This window comes from Adiantum capillus-veneris, chromosome 14, assembly GCF_014529385.1.
Source record: "Adiantum capillus-veneris isolate H3 chromosome 14, ASM1452938v2, whole genome shotgun sequence".
Taxonomy (NCBI): domain Eukaryota; kingdom Viridiplantae; phylum Streptophyta; class Polypodiopsida; order Polypodiales; family Pteridaceae; genus Adiantum; species Adiantum capillus-veneris.
Window position 1 is genome coordinate 12,129,413 of NC_140944.1, and position 17,952 is coordinate 12,147,364.

General features: G+C 44.3%; 2 protein-coding genes across 2 annotated transcripts in view; both read left to right on the forward strand.

Annotated features, from left to right (window-relative positions):
• LOC147441905 (uncharacterized) overlaps positions 1-2,431 on the forward strand; it is a 190,710-nt gene extending 188,279 nt beyond the window's left edge. Inside the window, exon 13 of the mRNA XM_086528303.1 lies at positions 2,302-2,431. The gene's annotated coding sequence lies outside the window, so the exon portion shown is untranslated. The remainder of the gene's footprint in view (positions 1-2,301) is intronic.
• Positions 1,080-17,483, forward strand: LOC147441910 (uncharacterized). The gene is made up of 10 exons (XM_086529306.1): positions 1,080-1,240; positions 2,302-2,485; positions 2,593-2,712; positions 14,171-14,246; positions 14,433-14,564; positions 14,880-14,953; positions 15,086-15,217; positions 16,724-16,870; positions 16,971-17,009; positions 17,080-17,483. Exons 1-10 carry the CDS (start codon positions 1,080-1,082, stop codon positions 17,170-17,172), a joined length of 1,158 nt encoding a protein of 385 aa, XP_086385432.1. The 3' UTR covers positions 17,173-17,483.
• The last annotated feature ends 469 nt before the right edge of the window (positions 17,484-17,952 follow it).

Consider the following 17,952-nt stretch of genomic DNA (forward strand, 5'->3'; position numbering starts at 1 on the left):
AATTTTTGTAGGTTTGTTTATCGTCTTGAGTATACTCTCTCTCTTGTTGTACTGCTTTACTCTGCCCACATCCTCCCACCCCAACCCACCCCCCCACCCCGGGGCATCCTAGAGTATCTTTCGTTTATTACAATGCACGACTCAGTCTTCAGATATTGATGTCCACGCAGGAGGCCACTCCAGCGGCCAGGTAGCATTGACAGTGACAGGACTTTTCATTTGGTTTTTCTATTTGATTTCTGGTCAGGACTCTGGGCTGGTTGCCAGGCTCACAAGGTTGCAATTTTTTTGTGGCTGGTTACAGACAGAGGGGAAGCGGTGGGAGTTTGGTTAGCTCACAGCAGTGGGAGTTTGACTCAATGTCACTACTCATGGGATTAAGGGATTGCCTGCAGGCACAATCGAATCGGGTCAGGATTCTCCATCTGATTGCTTCCATCCTCCCTGACATGATGGGCAGCAGCGTGGTCAACAAGCTGAGGGCTAGCATTGGGCTATGAGACAGAGTCACATAGCCTAGCCAGTTGAGTTTACGCACAGGCCCGTATGCTGGAGTTTTTGGCAGCAACATAAACTAGGAAAGAGACCTTAGATGGGAGTTGATCAATAGCCTGGGACTTTGGTTCATATGGAGGGATGTATAATCCTTATTTTGAGAGGAGGCCCGATCCTGCTACAGTGACAGGTCCAGACCCTGGTGCTAGACTGCACCCTAGAATGGCTGGTATGATGCATCAGCCTACGCAAGGAGGTAGACTTGGCCACCTGGACACATAGCCAAGCAAGGAAACTCGTCAGATGCCTTTGTGTAAGACCCACTACTTGGAAAAAATTTACTAGCTTTTCTTGGGACAGGACTTGGCAGATGTTACAGGAAAGACAACCTCCCATACAGATCACATCCCCAGAGGCATGGATGGATTATTGGGGAGAGCTGAATTCGCTAGCTTTTCTTTGAGCAGGACAGCAAGAGGACTTGGCAAATGTTACAGGAAAGACAACCTCGCATACAGATCACATCCCCAAAGGCATGAATGGATTATTGGGAAGATCTTTACAATGTGCTAGGATAACCAGCCATGCTGCCCCCAAAGGATACTAGACCAGCAGAATGGTCTTCTTTCACTTGGAGGATGGTTGGAGAGGCAATCTATATGTTACAGAATGAAAGAGCACAAGATGAGGATGGTCTCATAGCAAAGCACTTTGTAAGTGTTTGTGATACCTGTTTAACAAAGCAGTATGTGAGCGCTTCCCCATGAGCTAGCCAGACGATACCATAATCCCACCCTTTAGTCTCAAGCCATTCTAGGACCATCATGATCGGTCACACACTAGCCAAGATCTACGGATCTATTCTGGAAAATGAGCTAACTGCATGGGCTGCAGGTCTTGGGGTCACAAGAACATGCTAGTTTCAAAAATGTGGATACACCACTTTGGATCACATCCTCACACTAAGAGCGATCATAGAGGAGGGCTGAACTCATAGTTAAAAGATTTACTTTTACTTTATGGATTTTTGCAAGGTTTTGACACGATATCCAGAGCACACATCATGCAGAGATTCCAGGACATAAGAGTACCAAAGCGCCTGTTATGGGGCATATCTACTTTACTATTGGGGTGAAGCAAGGACACCCACTTTCTCTGACTTTTTTGTGAATTGTATATTGATGAGATTTTGACTATATTGAGACTACATGGGATAAGGAGCACAGTTGTCAGGTACATGGATACCGCTAAAGTCTCCTAGCAATCCGTGTGACTGTATGGCCCATACATTGGACTGCAACCTTGAACTATTGCACCCACGGTCTGCTCTGTGCACTCTATCCAAGTATGCCATGTGTAATTTTCTACTTTAACACGTACAAGATACTTAAAAACCTTTACCAGTGCTCATTGGCTGTTTTAAGCTGTCAAGCCTCTATCATTGGGTTTTACACTCACTTTCAACCTAGCATTACTAATATTAACATAGCCATTCATGCGCTCTTGCGTGCTTGTGCTTGTGCTTGTGCACACATGCATGCAAGCATGTGTGCGGGGATCATAAACACTATTATCAGAAGTAAGGAAATTAATTTGTTGTGCATGTTTAGTAGGCTTTCCTTTCTTCATTCCAAAGAGCAACACATAAAGAAAATATTCTCTATGCAGAGTTCTAATCATGTGGCAAAAGATTTAGGGTAGGATCCAAGCTAGCTGAAAAGAAAGAATGCTATTTACTACAAGAGGATACCATTTTTTGACTACTAGAAGCTTCATGCGCTGACAAAATTGTAAAATCTTCAACAGGTTGAAAGTCAGTGGAATCGATGTGGAGAAGTGCAAGTATATGGACTCCAAGAAGCTTCCATTGTGGCTAGTCTTCAAAAATGCTGATAATACAGTACAACCACCAATCTATACAATGTTTAAATCTGGCGATGATCTTCGGCAAGACATGCTTACTCTTCAGCTGATGAAAATCATGGAAAAGGTTTTCCAATGACATATCTCTTCGTCCTAGTATTATACTCTTTCTTCATGCAATTAAGCATTATTTTCTGCAGTAGAGCAATCATTTAAAACCAGGCTGCATTGCAGATTTGGTCAAAGGCTTCCTTGGATTTGCGAATGAATGTGTATGGATGTGTATCAACAGGCTTATCTGACGGGTTTTTAGAGATCGTCCAAAATGCCGAGACAATGTCAAAGATTGCATCAGTACGATCTATCTAACATTGCTTTGTTCTCATTTTCAGAAGTATATTTGGATTGACATTCCTTGTCGATCCAAATACGATCTATCTAACATTGCTTTGTTCTCATTTTCAGAAGTATATTTGGATTGACATTCCTTGTCAATTTGATCACAAATTTATTCATGCCATTTTGTATTGGAATTCAACTGCAATCTATATGCCAGCTGAAAGTTGAAGATACAATTTATGATCATAAGATTGAGCCATTTGCATTTGAACATAGGTGGTGAGACTTACCTTGCATGAGGAATGTGTGTACAAGCCTTACTGTTAGCAGGGCAGCGCTCAATTTCATCCTCTTAATGCTTTAAACGGGATGCTAAGGTTCGATGTGCTTGCTTCTCCCTTGGCTGAATTACTTCATCCGCAAGCTGAGGTGGCTACCTATATAAACAGTGGGGCTGCTTGTGGGGGGAGAAATGAAATGAAATGTTATATTAACGTCTTCAAAAGGCCAAAATGACCTATGACACCAAACTGTTACAAAATTGTGAATCTGATATCATGTCTGGGTACAAAAAAACTAGAACAAAAATACTACTACTACTAAAATCCATCCTCATCTGCACTCTAGATGTCGTGAGAGTATGGCTCGAATCCTCTGTTGTAGTCTCCGTCGATGATGTGTAGCCCCTCTCCTCAATCGTGGCCGTTTGGATCTCCGTAGCTCCAGTGCTCGGTCGACGAGAGTGCCGGTAGTTGTCGAATGAGTGTGGGCCAAGCTCTGTAGTGATGGCTGCTCCTCTGGCTGTCCCATATCTAGTGAAAAGAAATCTGTAATCTGTCTCCGGGACTGTCTCTCTCTAGCTCTCCCCAGTAAAGTGTCTCTATATTTGTGTAACTCAAGTAGATATAGCCCAAGACATCTCTGATCCTCATAACTCATGACCCTAGAGAAAGGACTGAAACCCTCTCTGAATAAGCAGTGGAAACAGCCCCGAATCTCATATTACACTGTGCAATGACATATGTAATGTAGCTCTGTCTCTGGCTCTAGCTCGGATAAGCGGCATATCTTGTTGTCTGTTGGTATCCCTCTGAATCTACCTGTCTCAATCTCCAGCTGATGTCAGGATGTGCGTATCTGACCAATGGCACAACGCTATATGTGTATCCATGTAGCTGGGTAGAATCACAAACCCATCTCCTGTGAGGTGGAGAAGATGCTCTCTATAGAAAGCCATCTTCGTGCCCAACTCTTGTGGCAGCTCTATCGATGTCCTCTTGGTATCCAGTTGGATCAGGTCCTGACGAATGAGTCTAGTAATCTCCACCCGTGTAAGAGAGATCGAGGGTGTCTGAAGAGAGTACTGGAAAAAGGGCAGCCTGTCCATGGTGAAGCCATGCATCTGAAACCATAATGTCATTTGTGCATACCAACATGAATTGTCTCTCTGAAGAGCTATCTGTCTGGAAGACTCAAGGGCCAGTCTACACATCTGTCTCTAGTAGTATCGCACAAGCTGTGCACAAAGGAGACTGATCTGGTAAGCGCCTCAATCTCCATAGGAGGGACAGCTAGCTCTGCTCGAATGATAGCGTGGGGTACGGAGGCCTTGGCTCTCAACAGTCGAGAGATAATAGATACCAAGGGCCTCTCCATACGTCTCCAACCATCCTGGCCTACAGAAGGTCCCCATATCTGCACCGCATACAACATAGCTGAGGCTACTAAAGTATTAAAGAGCCATAACTTTGTCCGAGGTTCCTAGAACTGAACCTGCGAACACATCCTCTTCAAGCCTCCCAAGGCCGCATGAGCTCTAGTCAGTCTAGTTTCTGCTGCTCTCCCCAAAGAAAACCTCGGCCCAGTGAAGACAGCCCCAAGGTAAGTGTATGCATCTGTATACTCTACAATCTCCTGACCATAAGTGAAAGTCGGTGCTGAAGAAGAGAAACAGTGCTCTTGTGTGGGCAATCTGATCCAGACATCAGTTTCAAGACTTGCATCATGGTTTATGTTCCTCCCACCAGCCAACAGGAGAAATTATATAATGTCGTTGGGGTTACTATGGAGGAAGAGGTACAGGAAGTAGCAGGTGAAGAGCAAAAGGCACTTAAGCCTCCAAGGTGAGAAAGGCTTCTTCTTTCTGAAGGGGAATGCTCAGAAATCGTGGCCTACTCTTTAGATTCAGGAGCGGTCTCCAAAGACTTGGTTGGAGTTCAAACAAGTGTTTGTTTCTTAGTGATTGACACAAGCTTTTCAGGCAAACATTTTGTCTACCTGGAATCATTTATGGTTTGAGGAGGATGACACTTTGAAAAAATATGACCAAAAGTTTGGGATGCGTATCTACTAGTGGCTTCTTTTCAGTTAGTCGCTTTGGATGAGCAGACATGGTCTCTTTTGGTTTCCTCATCAGTTGAAGAGGAACATACAAGGGATGATGGCACATGCTCGGGATGGATATGCTTTGCTCACTGGAAGGTTGATTTTTGAGACAACGATGACTAGGAGAAGCCTCAAACCAAGGATCAGCAAAAGACTAAGGATCAAAACCAGGAAAAAGAAGATCTTCAATAAGAGGAATTTTGGGCAGCTAAGTCTATTGAACAGAATCTCACAGGGTTTAAGCAAGGTGGGAAACCAAGAAAAACAAGACCTTCAAGAAGCGGAATTTTGGGCAGCTTCAAGTCTACTGAGCATAAGCTCGGGGGGTTTAAGCAAGGAAGTGATTTACATGTTGGGAGGTGGGACACAAATCTTCTCAATATCCTACCAAGGAGAAATACAAGGCTGAGACTTCTAGAGCTAGAGGGTGACATAGACGGTCCCAGATCTCCTCTGTATAAATAGAAATAGTCTCTGGTGTAAATGTATAACAGGTGTGTGACCTGCCTCTTGATGTCTAGGCTGTACTATACTGAAATGAAACGGACAGTGTCAAGAGAGCATGATCCACTGCTACGCCCACTAGCCTAGCTTCCACTGTGAAATCCTGATTGCAAGGGACAAAGCTCGGCTCTGTCATAACATAGTCCACTGTACTAGCCCCATGTATGTGTGGAAAGCATGTGAAAGGGGCAGCTCCAGGAAATCGCTGTAAGCCATTAAGTATGGCTAACCCATGTGTAGTCGTCATCTCCAGATATCTCCCATACTCCGTCTGTTGTTTGTCATGTGAGCGTCTGTCAAGCCCCAACTCCCCCACATCTAGCTCTCTAAGCATCTCATTTGAAGCGTCTTAGAAGTCTGTCTGAGAGTTTCCTGTTCGGGCATAGAAGTCCCCTAGGAGAATGATATCATCATTCCTAGAAAACTCCCATATGTCATCGTCTGGTATAGACAAAGGCAATTGCCCTCTGGATGCAGCATATACTGACGTACTGGGAGGAAAGTAACATATGGCAAGGTATAGAAATTGACTTATGTTAGCTCTTAGTCTCACCCATATGTATCTAGTATACTCATCTCTCCGTACAATATGTAGTAGTGGTTGTAGCTCCTCTCTAAATAGCACTACTACTCCTCCTGAACCTCTACTCCCATGCTCAGATCTCGTAGTTGTCCTATGGGCTGTCTCCCATCTATATCCCACGACATGTGGCATCACCTGTCCAGGGGCCTGGTGAGTCTCTGAGAAGTATACAATGTCCCTGTCTCTGAAACAGTCCTCCAATCCTCCGCCTTCTTTGTTCCTCTTCGAGGGTCATGTTGATAAGCGTCGGTGTACAAGGAGCTTCCTTACCTTTCCCTTTCTTGGCGACCTCAATCCATTTTTCAGCCTCGTCCGCCTTCTTCTGTGTCTTTGTTATCATATTTGCCCATGAAGACGTCTTCCCCACATTCATTTGCTCTTCCTCTTTGATCATCCTTACATGTTCCTTGATTACCTTGATTTCCTCTATCACAGAGGGCTGAAATTCACCTTCCTCTAGTCCACTGCTTGCTCTATCAACAAGCTCCCATTTGAGGTCTGAGACTTCTTCTTTGAGTATCTGTGAGTCCGCCTTAAGTGCTTGTATCTCTACGTTTAAGTTCTCTTTCTCCTTCTTCCATTGTGCGCCTTCGTTGAAGACCATCTGAAGGAGGTTGGCCTTCTCCTTCCACCATCCTTCCATCTCTGTTTTCCATTCCTTCATTTCCCTTTCCATTTGCGTCATCCGCTTGTTTGTGAGCATGAAGGTGGCCTTTGCTCGCGGCTTGCAAGTGGGTGAAACAAAAGAAGAAGAAGATTATTTTAACATCGTAGGAAACTATCCAAGAGACCTTAAAGATCTATCCGACGAGGGGGAGAGAGAGAGAAATGAAATGAAATGAAATGTTATATTAAACGTCTTCAAAAGGCCAAAATGACCTATGAGACCAAACTGATACAATCCTTGTGGATTTAGTCCAATGTCTGGATACAAACATAAAATGAAGTAAAGTAAAAGAATAAACTAGAAAAACTAAAAGACTAAAATCATCGGACAATAATCATCATCAATGCCCTAAGATGTCCGGTATTGGACGTTGTTCGAGAAAGTATTGCATCGATCGCTGAAGAGCTTCGTCAATGTCCGCCTCTGTAACGCCTCTATAAATAGTTGTACTCGGCATCTCCCATATCGTGCTAGAATAGTCCTGATCCTCTAATGGAGCCTTCGGTGATGTCGTGGTTGCCCTCGTAGACGTGGGCATCTAGCTCTCTCGAGCGTAGTGGCTTTGTCCACTAATATACCTCTAGTTTAAGTGGGCTTTGAAGTCTGCTGTGAAGCATTCTCATCTGGCTGTTGAGTCCCTACTCTAAAGAAGTCCGTGATCTCGCTCTGTGAATGTCTCTAGGTGCCTGGTCTCCTAAAGAGACTCTCCCGTGTCTGCACAGCTCTAGCATGAGAGAGAGAGAGAGAGAGAGAGAGAGAGAAATGAAATGAAATGAAATGTAATATTAACGTCTTCAAAAGGCCATAATGACCTATGAGACCAAAAGGTTACATGTGGTGAATCTAATACCAAGTCTGGGTACGAAAAGTACAAAGAACTGAAAAGAAAATAGTGGGTGGGGGTGGGGTGAAAGCTGATACAAAGGGAAGACAAAGGGTGAGCTGACACAATGGAGCTCTCTGACAGTCGAGGCATCATATACATATACATCAGTATCCGGGACGGCGGCTCCTATGTTGCGCCAATATGGTATGGATCCTCTATCGCAGTCTGCGTCGATATCGAGAGGGCCCTCTCATCCCTCTATCTGTGACTGAAAAAATCTGTGACCTTCCGCTGTCGCTAGATCTCTCTCATTGTGCCCCTCTTCAAGAGGTCCTCTCTGTGTTTACGAATCTCCAGTAAGTATAATCCGAGGCATCTCTGATCCTGGTATCTCATGACTGTAGAAAGTGGCCCAAAACCCTCTTTGATAGACAGTTAAAGCGGCCTCGTATCTCATAGTATACTGGGTAGTGACATATGTAATGTAGCTGTGTCTCTAGTTCTATTCGGCACACCTGACAAATCCTAGACTGAGCAGGTACTCCTCTAAATCTGTCTGTCTCGATCTCTAGCTGATGTGAGGATGTGCGTATCTGACCAATAGCACATCGTATCCCGTGGGATAGATGAGTATCCATGTATCTTGGTCTGATCACAAAACCATCCTCAGTGAGTTGGAGAAGATGCTCTCTATAGAAAGTCATCTTTGTACCTAGCTCATGTGTAGGTTGTATCCATGTCCTCTTCGTATTCAACTGAATCAAGTCCTATCTAATGAGCCTAATAATCTCTGTCCTTGTGAGGGGGATGGAGGGTGCATCCAGAGAGTACTGAAATGGGGATAGCCGGTCCATACTAAATCCATGTAAGTGAAACGAAGATGCCATCTCTGCATACCAACATGATCTATCTCCCTGCAATGCCAGCTGTCGTGAAGACTCTAGTGCTAATCGAGCATATCTGTCTCTGGGGAGAGCCCAAGTGCTATGCATAAATGAAACTGATTGAGTGAGTGCCTCCACTACCAATGGAGGAGGAGCGAGATCCGCCCTAACAATGTCATGTGGTACTGAGGCCTTGGCCCTAATCATCCGAGAAATCATAGATACCAATGGCTTCTCCATACATCTCCATCCATCAGTATTGCTAGCTCTGCTATGATGATCAAATGAGGGGCCCCATATCTCCACTCCGTACAGCATGGCGGAAGTGACCAAAATGTCAAAGAGCCAAAGCTTTGTCCGAGGTTCCTGGAACTGAACCTGCGAACATATCCTCTCAAGTCTCCTGAATGTTGCATAGGCTCTGGTCAATTGCGTATCTTCTGCACGCCTCAGGGAAAATACTGGACCACTGAAAACCACCCCAAGATAAGTGTATGTATCTGCATACTCCACAGTCTCTTGACCATATGTAAAAGTGGGGGCGGACCTCCTTACCCACTGTGCCGTGGTGTTAAACGCCATTACCTTGGTCTTACCAAGGTTCACAGACAATCCACTGTCCCGTGCAAATACATGCAGTGCATCCAAATGACGCTGCATCCCTTCTGAAGAATCGGAGATCATCACAATATCATCATCATATAATAGCAACAGAATCCATGTCCTTGCAAGCTGAGCACCTCTATCACCCTCTGTATTTACATAACTTGAAAACTCATCTACATATATCCCAAAGAGATTCGGAGATAGGGGACAACCCTGCTTCACCCCAATGGTGGAGTGAACCATGTCGGACATGCCATGAGTAGTGCGTACCTATCCTACCACTGTCCTGTATAAAGCCAAGATCCCCCATATCAGCTCTGTGGGCACCCCCATGTCTTGCAATCTGCGTATGAGTCTGGCTCGTGGCACTATCAAAGGCTTTGCGGGAATCCACAAAGCTACAATATATCCTCCTGCCATGGTGTCTACCCTCCTCAATAATGGCTCTGAGTGTCAAAATCTGGTCAAGAGTGAAGAAACCTCTCCTGAACCCTGCCTGTCCTGTTGCCCGTATGCCCTCTCTCTCTGCCCATCCACTTAACTCATGCTCGAGAATTGATGCATATAACCTAGCCCAAGTGTGACCAATCATGATGGTTCTGTAAGCATAGGATCTCCCGACTTGAAGATAGGCACAATAGTGGACATACTCCAAGTCTCAGGGAAACCCTCATACATGGCTCTATTAAACATCATTAGCAAGAGGCTCTGCAAGCATATCTCTGGCATGGATAAAGTGCTCTGCTACCAGACCATCATGATGCTGTGTTGTTCCTGTCTTCATCTTGTCAATGGCTTTCCTTACCCTCTCAGCAGTAAAGAAAGTACATGTTTCTCAGCATGCCTCTGGAGGGTCGGCAAAGGTGGTTGCCCCGATTCTGTATAGAGAGATGTAGCATATTCCCCCCATGTCTCTGTGGAAGTGATGGCTGGCGGTGGTGAGTGCTCATTGAAAAGCCTCCATGCCTCACTAGAGTCCTGACTCATAAACAGTTGATACAAATCACGCTCTAATTGAGATAGGTAAGCCCTCTTCTTTCACCGCACTAGGTGGCGGAAGATAATACGTGACTGTCTATGTGTAGTAGTACCCATGAGCACCTCTCTCTGTAATCTAATCCTCGTCTCTCTACACTCCTTATCATACCAACTGTTCTGAGGTCGTCTGCGTGTAGGCTGGCTGTGGGGATATGCCTCTGATGCTGCATCATGCAACGTCTCTGTTAGAATTTGGGTGAGTTCATCTAATGGTCATCCTGGCTCCTGAGTGCATAGCTAGCTGTATATCTCATCAGTGTACACGTGATCCGTCTCCCTTGTGAAGGTATATCGAGTATGTGTGGAGGCCTCTCCCAATGGAGTTCTGTTGAACTGGAATGATAAAGTGAAAGACAAGATAGCATGATTGACTGCTACCCCAACTGGTCTAGTTCCCACCACGAAATCCTGAAAGGAAGGAATGAGTCTTGGAGGAGCCATAACATAATCCACTGTACTAGCGCCATGCAGATGTGGAAAGCATGTAAAACCACCAGCTGCAGGGAATCTCTGTAGGCCATTCAAAATGGCCAATCCATGTGCAGTCCCCAGATCAATCAAGTATCTGCCATACTCAATGTGCTCCTCATCCTGTGATAATCTAGACAGGCCCATTTCTGTAATATCAAGCTCCCGCATCAACTCCTCTGAGGTATCATGGAATACTGTCTGGTGGTAGGCAGTCCTAGCATTGAAATCCCCCAGGATAATAATGTTACCGTCTCTGGAAAACTCCCATATATCATCATCTAAAATAGAGAAGGGGAACTGTCCTCTAGGTGATGCATATACTGACGGACCAGGAGGAAAATAGCAAATAGTGATGTAGAGATATCTGCCTGTCTCTCCCTTCAGTCTCACCCACATGTACCTCGCATGCTCATCCTCTGAGCTATATGTATCAGAGATTGTAGCTCCTCCCTGAATAAGACTGCCACTCCTCCTAAACCTCGTCCTCTGCGCTCTGATTGAGTATCCTGTCTACAAGTTGTCTCCCATCTGTATCCGCTCACATGGGGCATGGATTGCCTCGGGGCTTGATGCGTCTCATAGTAGAAAATGATGTCTCTCCCTGTGAAACTATCCTCAAAGGCCCCTACATCAAGGCGCAAAGATCCATTACGATTCCATGTAGCCACTCTGAGTGTGGTCCCACAGGTCTCGCGCCGTCATGCGGGGCGCTTCTCTAGAATAACCACTCGTCCATCCCTGTAGAAGGCGACTTTCCCCTTCTCTCGAGCTGTCATTATCTCGGGCATAACTTCTTTCATATGAGCAAGTTGTGTGAGTGTGAGGTCATCTCCAAGGAAGATTAACGTCTTCAAAAGGCCATAATGACCTATGAGACCAAAAGGTTACATGTGGTGAATCTAATACCAGGTCCGGGTACAAAAAGTACAAAGAACTGAAAAGAAAATAGTGGGTAGGGGTGTGGTGAAGGCTGATGCAAAGGGAAGACAAAGGGTGAATTGATACAATGGAGCTCTCTGACAGTCCAGGCATCATATACATATACATCAATATCCGGGACGGCTCCAATGTCACGCCAGTATGGTATGGATCCTCTGTCGCAATCTGTGCCAATATCGAGAGGGCCCTCTCATCAATGGGCGACGGGACCGGCCCGACTCTATTGCCCAATCAAGCAGTATGCCTCTGGTACCTCTGGTGTTGTTATGCTATGGGGGCTGCTCGAACTCCTCTGTCTGTGAGACAGAAAGAAAACTGTGATCTTCCGCTGTCGTTGGATCTCTCTCATTCTGTCCCTCTGTAAGAAAGAGAGAGAGAGAGAGAGAGAGAGAGAGAGAGAGAGAGAGAGAGAGAGAGAAATGAAATGAAATGTTATATTAACGTCTTTAAAAGGCCAAAATGACCTATGAGACCAAACTGTTACAAAATTGTGAATCTGATACTATGTCTGGGTACAAAAAGACTAGAACAAAAATACTACTACTACTACTAGAATCCATCCTCATCTGCACTCTGGATGTCGAGAGAGTATGGCTCGAATTCTCTATTGTAGTCTCCGTCGATGTTGTGTAGCCCCTCTCCTCAATCGTGGCCATCTCGATCTCCGTAGCTCCAGTGCTCGGTCGATGAGAGTGCCGGTAGTGGTCGAATGAGTGTGGGCGGAGCTCTGGAGTGATAGCTGCTCCTCTTGTTGTCCCATATCTAGTGAAAAGAAACCTGTAATCTGTCTCTGGGACTGTCTCTCTCTAGCTCTCCCCAGTAAAGTGTCTCTATATCTCTGTAACTCAAGGATATAGCCCAAGACATCTCTGATCCTCATACCCTAGAGAAAGGACTGAAACCCTCTCTGAATAAGCAGTGGAAACGGCCCCGACTCTCATAGTACACTATGCAATGACATATGTAATGTAGCTCTAGCTGGCATAAGCGGCATATCCTGTTGCTTGCTGGTATCCCTCTGAATCTACCAGTCTCAATCTCCAGCTGATGTGAGGATGTGCGTATCTACCAATGGCACACCGCAAACTATGAGACATATGTGTTTCCATGTAGCTTGGTCAAATCACAAACCCATCTCCTGTGAGGTGGAGAAGATGCTCTCTATAGAAAGCCATCTTCGTGCCCAACTCCTATGGCAGCTCTATTCATGTCCTCCTGGTATCCAGCTGGATCAGGTCCTGACGAATGTCTAGTAATCTCCACCCGTGTAAGAGACATCGAGGTGTCAGAAGAGTGTACTGGAAAGGGGGCAGCTTGTCCATGGTGAAGCCATACATCTGAAACCATGATGTCATCTGTGCATACCACCATGAATTGTCCCCCTGAAGAGCTAACTGTCTGGAAGACTCAAGAGCCAGTCTAGCATATCTGTCTCTAGTAGTATCCCACAAGCTGTGCACAAAGGAGACTGATCTGGTAAGCACCTCAATCTTCATAGGAGGGGCAGCTAGCTCTTCTCGAATGATAGCGTGGGGTACGGAGGCCTTGGCTCTGATCAGTCGAGAGAGCATAGATACCAAGGGCCTCTCCATACATCTCCAACCATCCTGGCCTATAGAAGGTCCCCACCTCTGAACCGCATACAACATAGCTGAGGCTACTAAAGTATCAAAGAGCCATAACTTTGTCCGAGGTTCCTGGAACTGAACTTGCGAACACATCCTCTCCAAGCCTCCCAAGCTCTAGTCAGTCTAGTCTCTGCTGCTCTTCCCAAAGAAAACCTCGGCCCAAAAAAGACAAGCCCAAGGAGAGAGAGAGAGAAAGAGAGGGGAGTCTCAACTTGGAATGGATAAGAAGAATTGTAGCCATGATTCTTGCTCAACAGGTCTCAACATGAGAAACAGTCTGGTGTTGGCCGCAATACATACCTATTGGCTCCTATCTGCCAACCCACCAAGCTCGCCAATGGCCGTTGGGCTAACCTAGCTCAATGCTAGTCTATACTTCCTGGACAGCAATAGTCTGGTTAAACAGAGCAATATCGTTTTTTGATATCTGCATGCACCTGTGTGCACAATTGTGAGTCCATGCCTGGGTGATAAAGCAGAGGTGCTTTTTGATAGAAAACAGGCAAAATCTGCAGCAACACCACTATAACTATTAGCTTGAAAGCTTCAGCTTGGGAGTTCTAAACTTGTGAGAATCTGGAGTGAAAAATCAAAGGCAATCTGAACGAGTTTACGAATTTATTTGAGCATCTTGATAACCTCTTGCTGTGTATGTAGAGTTATAATTTGAAGCTTCAGAAGCACTTTTTGATCCATAGTAGGTGTCAGATTGAGAATGGCATATACCTAGCTGGGAAAGTTTATCGCTCAATTAATGTTGTGTTTGGTGACCACTAATCATCTAAGTTTTGTCACAGTTTTTTTATTGGCCTAACCAAGTATTTGCTTGCTATGGGTTTATCCTTATGCTTTTGGCTCCATATCCTGTGTGATGATATTGACACAATAGAAAGGAAAATCCTTGCTGAACAAGAACTTGGTATTTATCTCTCCTTTTTGCAGAAATATGGAGGAGGAGCAAAAGCTGTCTTTCGTGTTGAGACACTTCAGAACTGGCTGGTGTCTAATAATCGGACAGGCACAAGCTTCAAACCTTTCCTTTTTTCTTGGTTTCTAAACACTTAGCATGCAGGCCAATTGGTACGAAACGATTGGATTGCTAAGTTAAACAAGGTGTATGGCTGTAAAGCCATAAAATCTAGCAGGAGTCGTAGGGAAGTATAGTGAAATGAATTAAAGACTTGCCAAATTGGTGTATAAGCAGGAGAGGATTATAGCCAAGCTGTAGAGAAATTTATCAGATCATGTGCAGCATATTGTGTGGCTACATGCGTTCTTGGAATTGGGGACAGGCACAATGACAATGTTATGATTAAACGAACTGGTGAATTTTTCCGTATCCACTCAACCTTTGTGAAGAATTATCCAGATCGATTATTAAATGATAGCTGCACATGAATATTATAGTTATCATTGCTCGATCAAACTTGAACTTTTATGGTACATGTAAGATTGTTCTACAACTACACAAGAAATGATGCTAGCAGTGCTTATATGTGTTCTACAACTACACAAGAACTGATGCTAGCAATGCTTATATGTGCGAAGCCCATCCAATTTTCTCAGACAGTTTATATTCAATAGAGGTTTTGACTCTTTTTACTGTGAAACTAAAATAAAGATGACTTGCGTTGCATCTAACCAAATCAAGACATTGATTTTGGCCACATTCTTGGGCATTTCAAGTCCAAGTTTGGAATAAAAAGGGAAAGAGCTAAGTTTGTGGTAAGATTCTAGTTCTTTTTATGTTACATAAGAAAATGTATATAAGAAGGCTTCTGCTTGTAATTAACGACGTTTAGGTGTCTAAGGTCTGCAAATGTAGGAGATGTTGACTGATTTTTGCATTTACAACAGTTTACACCAGATATGGCTTATGTGATGGGTGGAACGGCAGATGAGCGTTTCAAGCAGTTCCAAGAGTTCTGCGGGCTTGCCTTCAATAAATTGCGTGAAAACGCTCATTTGTTTCTGAACCTGATTAACTTGGTAAGTGCATAATAATTCAGGCTCTATGTAAAGCTATCTTTTGTTTCGTACTAATGAAACCATTATGTGTAGTATGAAGAAAATGTTCCCCGTAGAAAGCCATCTTCGTCCCTAGCAGGCTCTAGCCATGTCCTCCTAGTCTCCAGCTGGATGAGGTCTTGTCTAATGACTCTAGTACTCTCCTAAATGTGTTAGGGTGAGGGAGATTGCATCTTGAGATATTGAAAGGGGGTTATTTTGTCTATGAAGCTCAAACCAGGATGTCATCTGTGCATACCAGCATGATGTGTTTCCCTCCATGGTAACTTGCCTAGAAGACTCAAGAGCAAGTCGGGCATAACTATCTCGGGGCAATGCCTATATACTATGGAGAAACAATAGTAATCTATATAAGGCCGCAACTACAATCGGTGGTGCTGGTATTTGTGTTCTAATGATCGGATTGAGGCTTTGGCCCTAATCATCCTAGAGATCATGGATATCAACGGTCGCTCCATTGACATCCATCCCTCATATGTGCATCCCGATCTGCTGCGATCATCTAAGTTGGGCCCCCATGTCTGTACACCATAGAGTATGGCTGATGTGAACACAGTGTCAAAAGGCCAAAGCTTAGTATGTGGCTCCTGGAACTGCACCTGTGCACACATCCTCTCTAGTCCATCCAATGCTGCATATCCTCTAGTCAGCCTTGCCTGTGCTGCCCTTCGCAAGGAGAAAATGGACCCACTAAAGACCACTCCAAGGTACCAGGATCCACATACTCCACAATCTCTTGTCCATATAAGGAGGCAGGCACTGATCTCCTGAGTCCTGACCCACTATGCTGTGGTGTTGAACACCGTGGCCTTGTTTTTACTAAGGTTCACTGACAACAAAACACTGTCCTGCACAAAAGTTTGTAAGGCCTCGAGGTGTTTCTGCATACCCTCTAGGGAGCCTGCTATAAGCCCATTATCATCAGCATACAACAATAGTGATATGCAAGGGCCAGCCAACTGGGCTCCTCTGCCTCTTGTGCTGTGCTCCCAATGTAGTCCGAGATCTCATCAACATATAATCCAAAGATGGTCAGTGAGAGTGGGAATCCCTGCTTCACCCCTATATTGCAATGAGCCAGCTATGATAAACCTTCTGAGGTCCGTACTCGTCCAACCACAGTCTCATAGAGTGCAATAATACCCCTTATCATCTCACGGGATACTCCTAAAGCGTGCAGTCTCAGTAATGCAGCGTCAGTCTGGTTCTCGGCATTGTGTCAAAGGCTTTGCAGAAATCCACAAAGATGCAATATATCCTTCTCCCATGTGCTCTACCCTCCTCAATGAGAGAGAGAGAGAGAGAGAGAGAGAGAGAGAGGATAAGAAGAAGAATATAATGCTTTCATAATCTTATGAGAATGAGAATGTGTGCTTTCATCCTACATTTTGGGTGTGATGCCTATGTCAACAAAGTGGACCTTTTGTGAAATTTGATCACTAACTGCTTCCATGAAGAAAATTGCAGATGGTATCGAGTGGGATCCCCGAACTTGCAACTCCTCAGAATGTGTGTTACCTCCGTGATATTTTAGTGTTGGACTTGTCAGAGGAAGATGCCAAAGAAAAATTCAATGAATGGATATTTGAGAGTCTTCAAACCACAGCAACTCAAGTAAACTATGCAATACACACGTGGGCTCATGGTTAGGGCCTTGAATGCTTTGAATAATTTTGTACAACTATCAGTCATGAGAACCAACATACATAGCCAGAGGCAAAGAGCTGATAGCTCAATGGAGCTCTTCTTCAGAGTGAGTTCCTCCTTGATTTCACAGCTTTCTTTAACTAATAAGATGATCTGAATATGTGCTCACTGCTTAGGAAGATGTGGAGAAAGCATACTGCAACATACAAAATCTAGAGAGAAGCACTAATAACAAGGGAGGATGTGGGGGCTGGACAAAGCATATGTAAGGTCCCAGCTTCCCACTCTCAAGCCCTTTTTTTTTTTGAAAGGAAATAGAACTTTGAATTAAAGAAAAAATTTACGGACCCACAAGTAGGGGGAGGGTCACCCCAGCATCTAATATTTTAACATGTACAATACATCAGGAATCTTTTTCCTCCCTTGGGTCCATTTGGTGACTTCCTTCCACAATCTCAAATGTCATGGAAAACCACCTCTTTCTCTACTTTTCGTTCTAAAATGCCAATGTCAGCCTTCACCTTGTTGTAAAATAAGTTTGTTACTCAAGTCAAGTCTCATTTAATCAAGTTGACACATACCCAAGTATGTTTTCAAAGCTTTTCTGTGTTTTGCTTCACTAGTACATGGGATTCATCATCAACTCATTACCATTTCAAATCTCTCTCTTGTGAGTCACAGGAGCTTAAGGGCCATTTTTGCTAGCTATTTTTGTTGTTCATTTTATTTATATGCCCCTATGACATGATGCCATAGTGGATCAAAATAGAAACAAAGAAAATCTTTCATCATTCCATGTGGATCCTAGGGTCATCAATTGCTCTCAAGAGTCTATGTTTTACCAAGGCCTTATGTAGGCCACCAAAAATAGTATTAAGGGTCATGGAAACCAACTTTCATCCGTACATTTTACGATGAGATGAGGGAGACATACATCAATTAAATTACTAAAAAGATGTGATATTGACATATAAGATGAGTTTTTTGGCTTTTTAAAAGAAGCTTTAGTGGAGAGTTGAGTTTGGATACTTTCATTGTTTTCAATGATG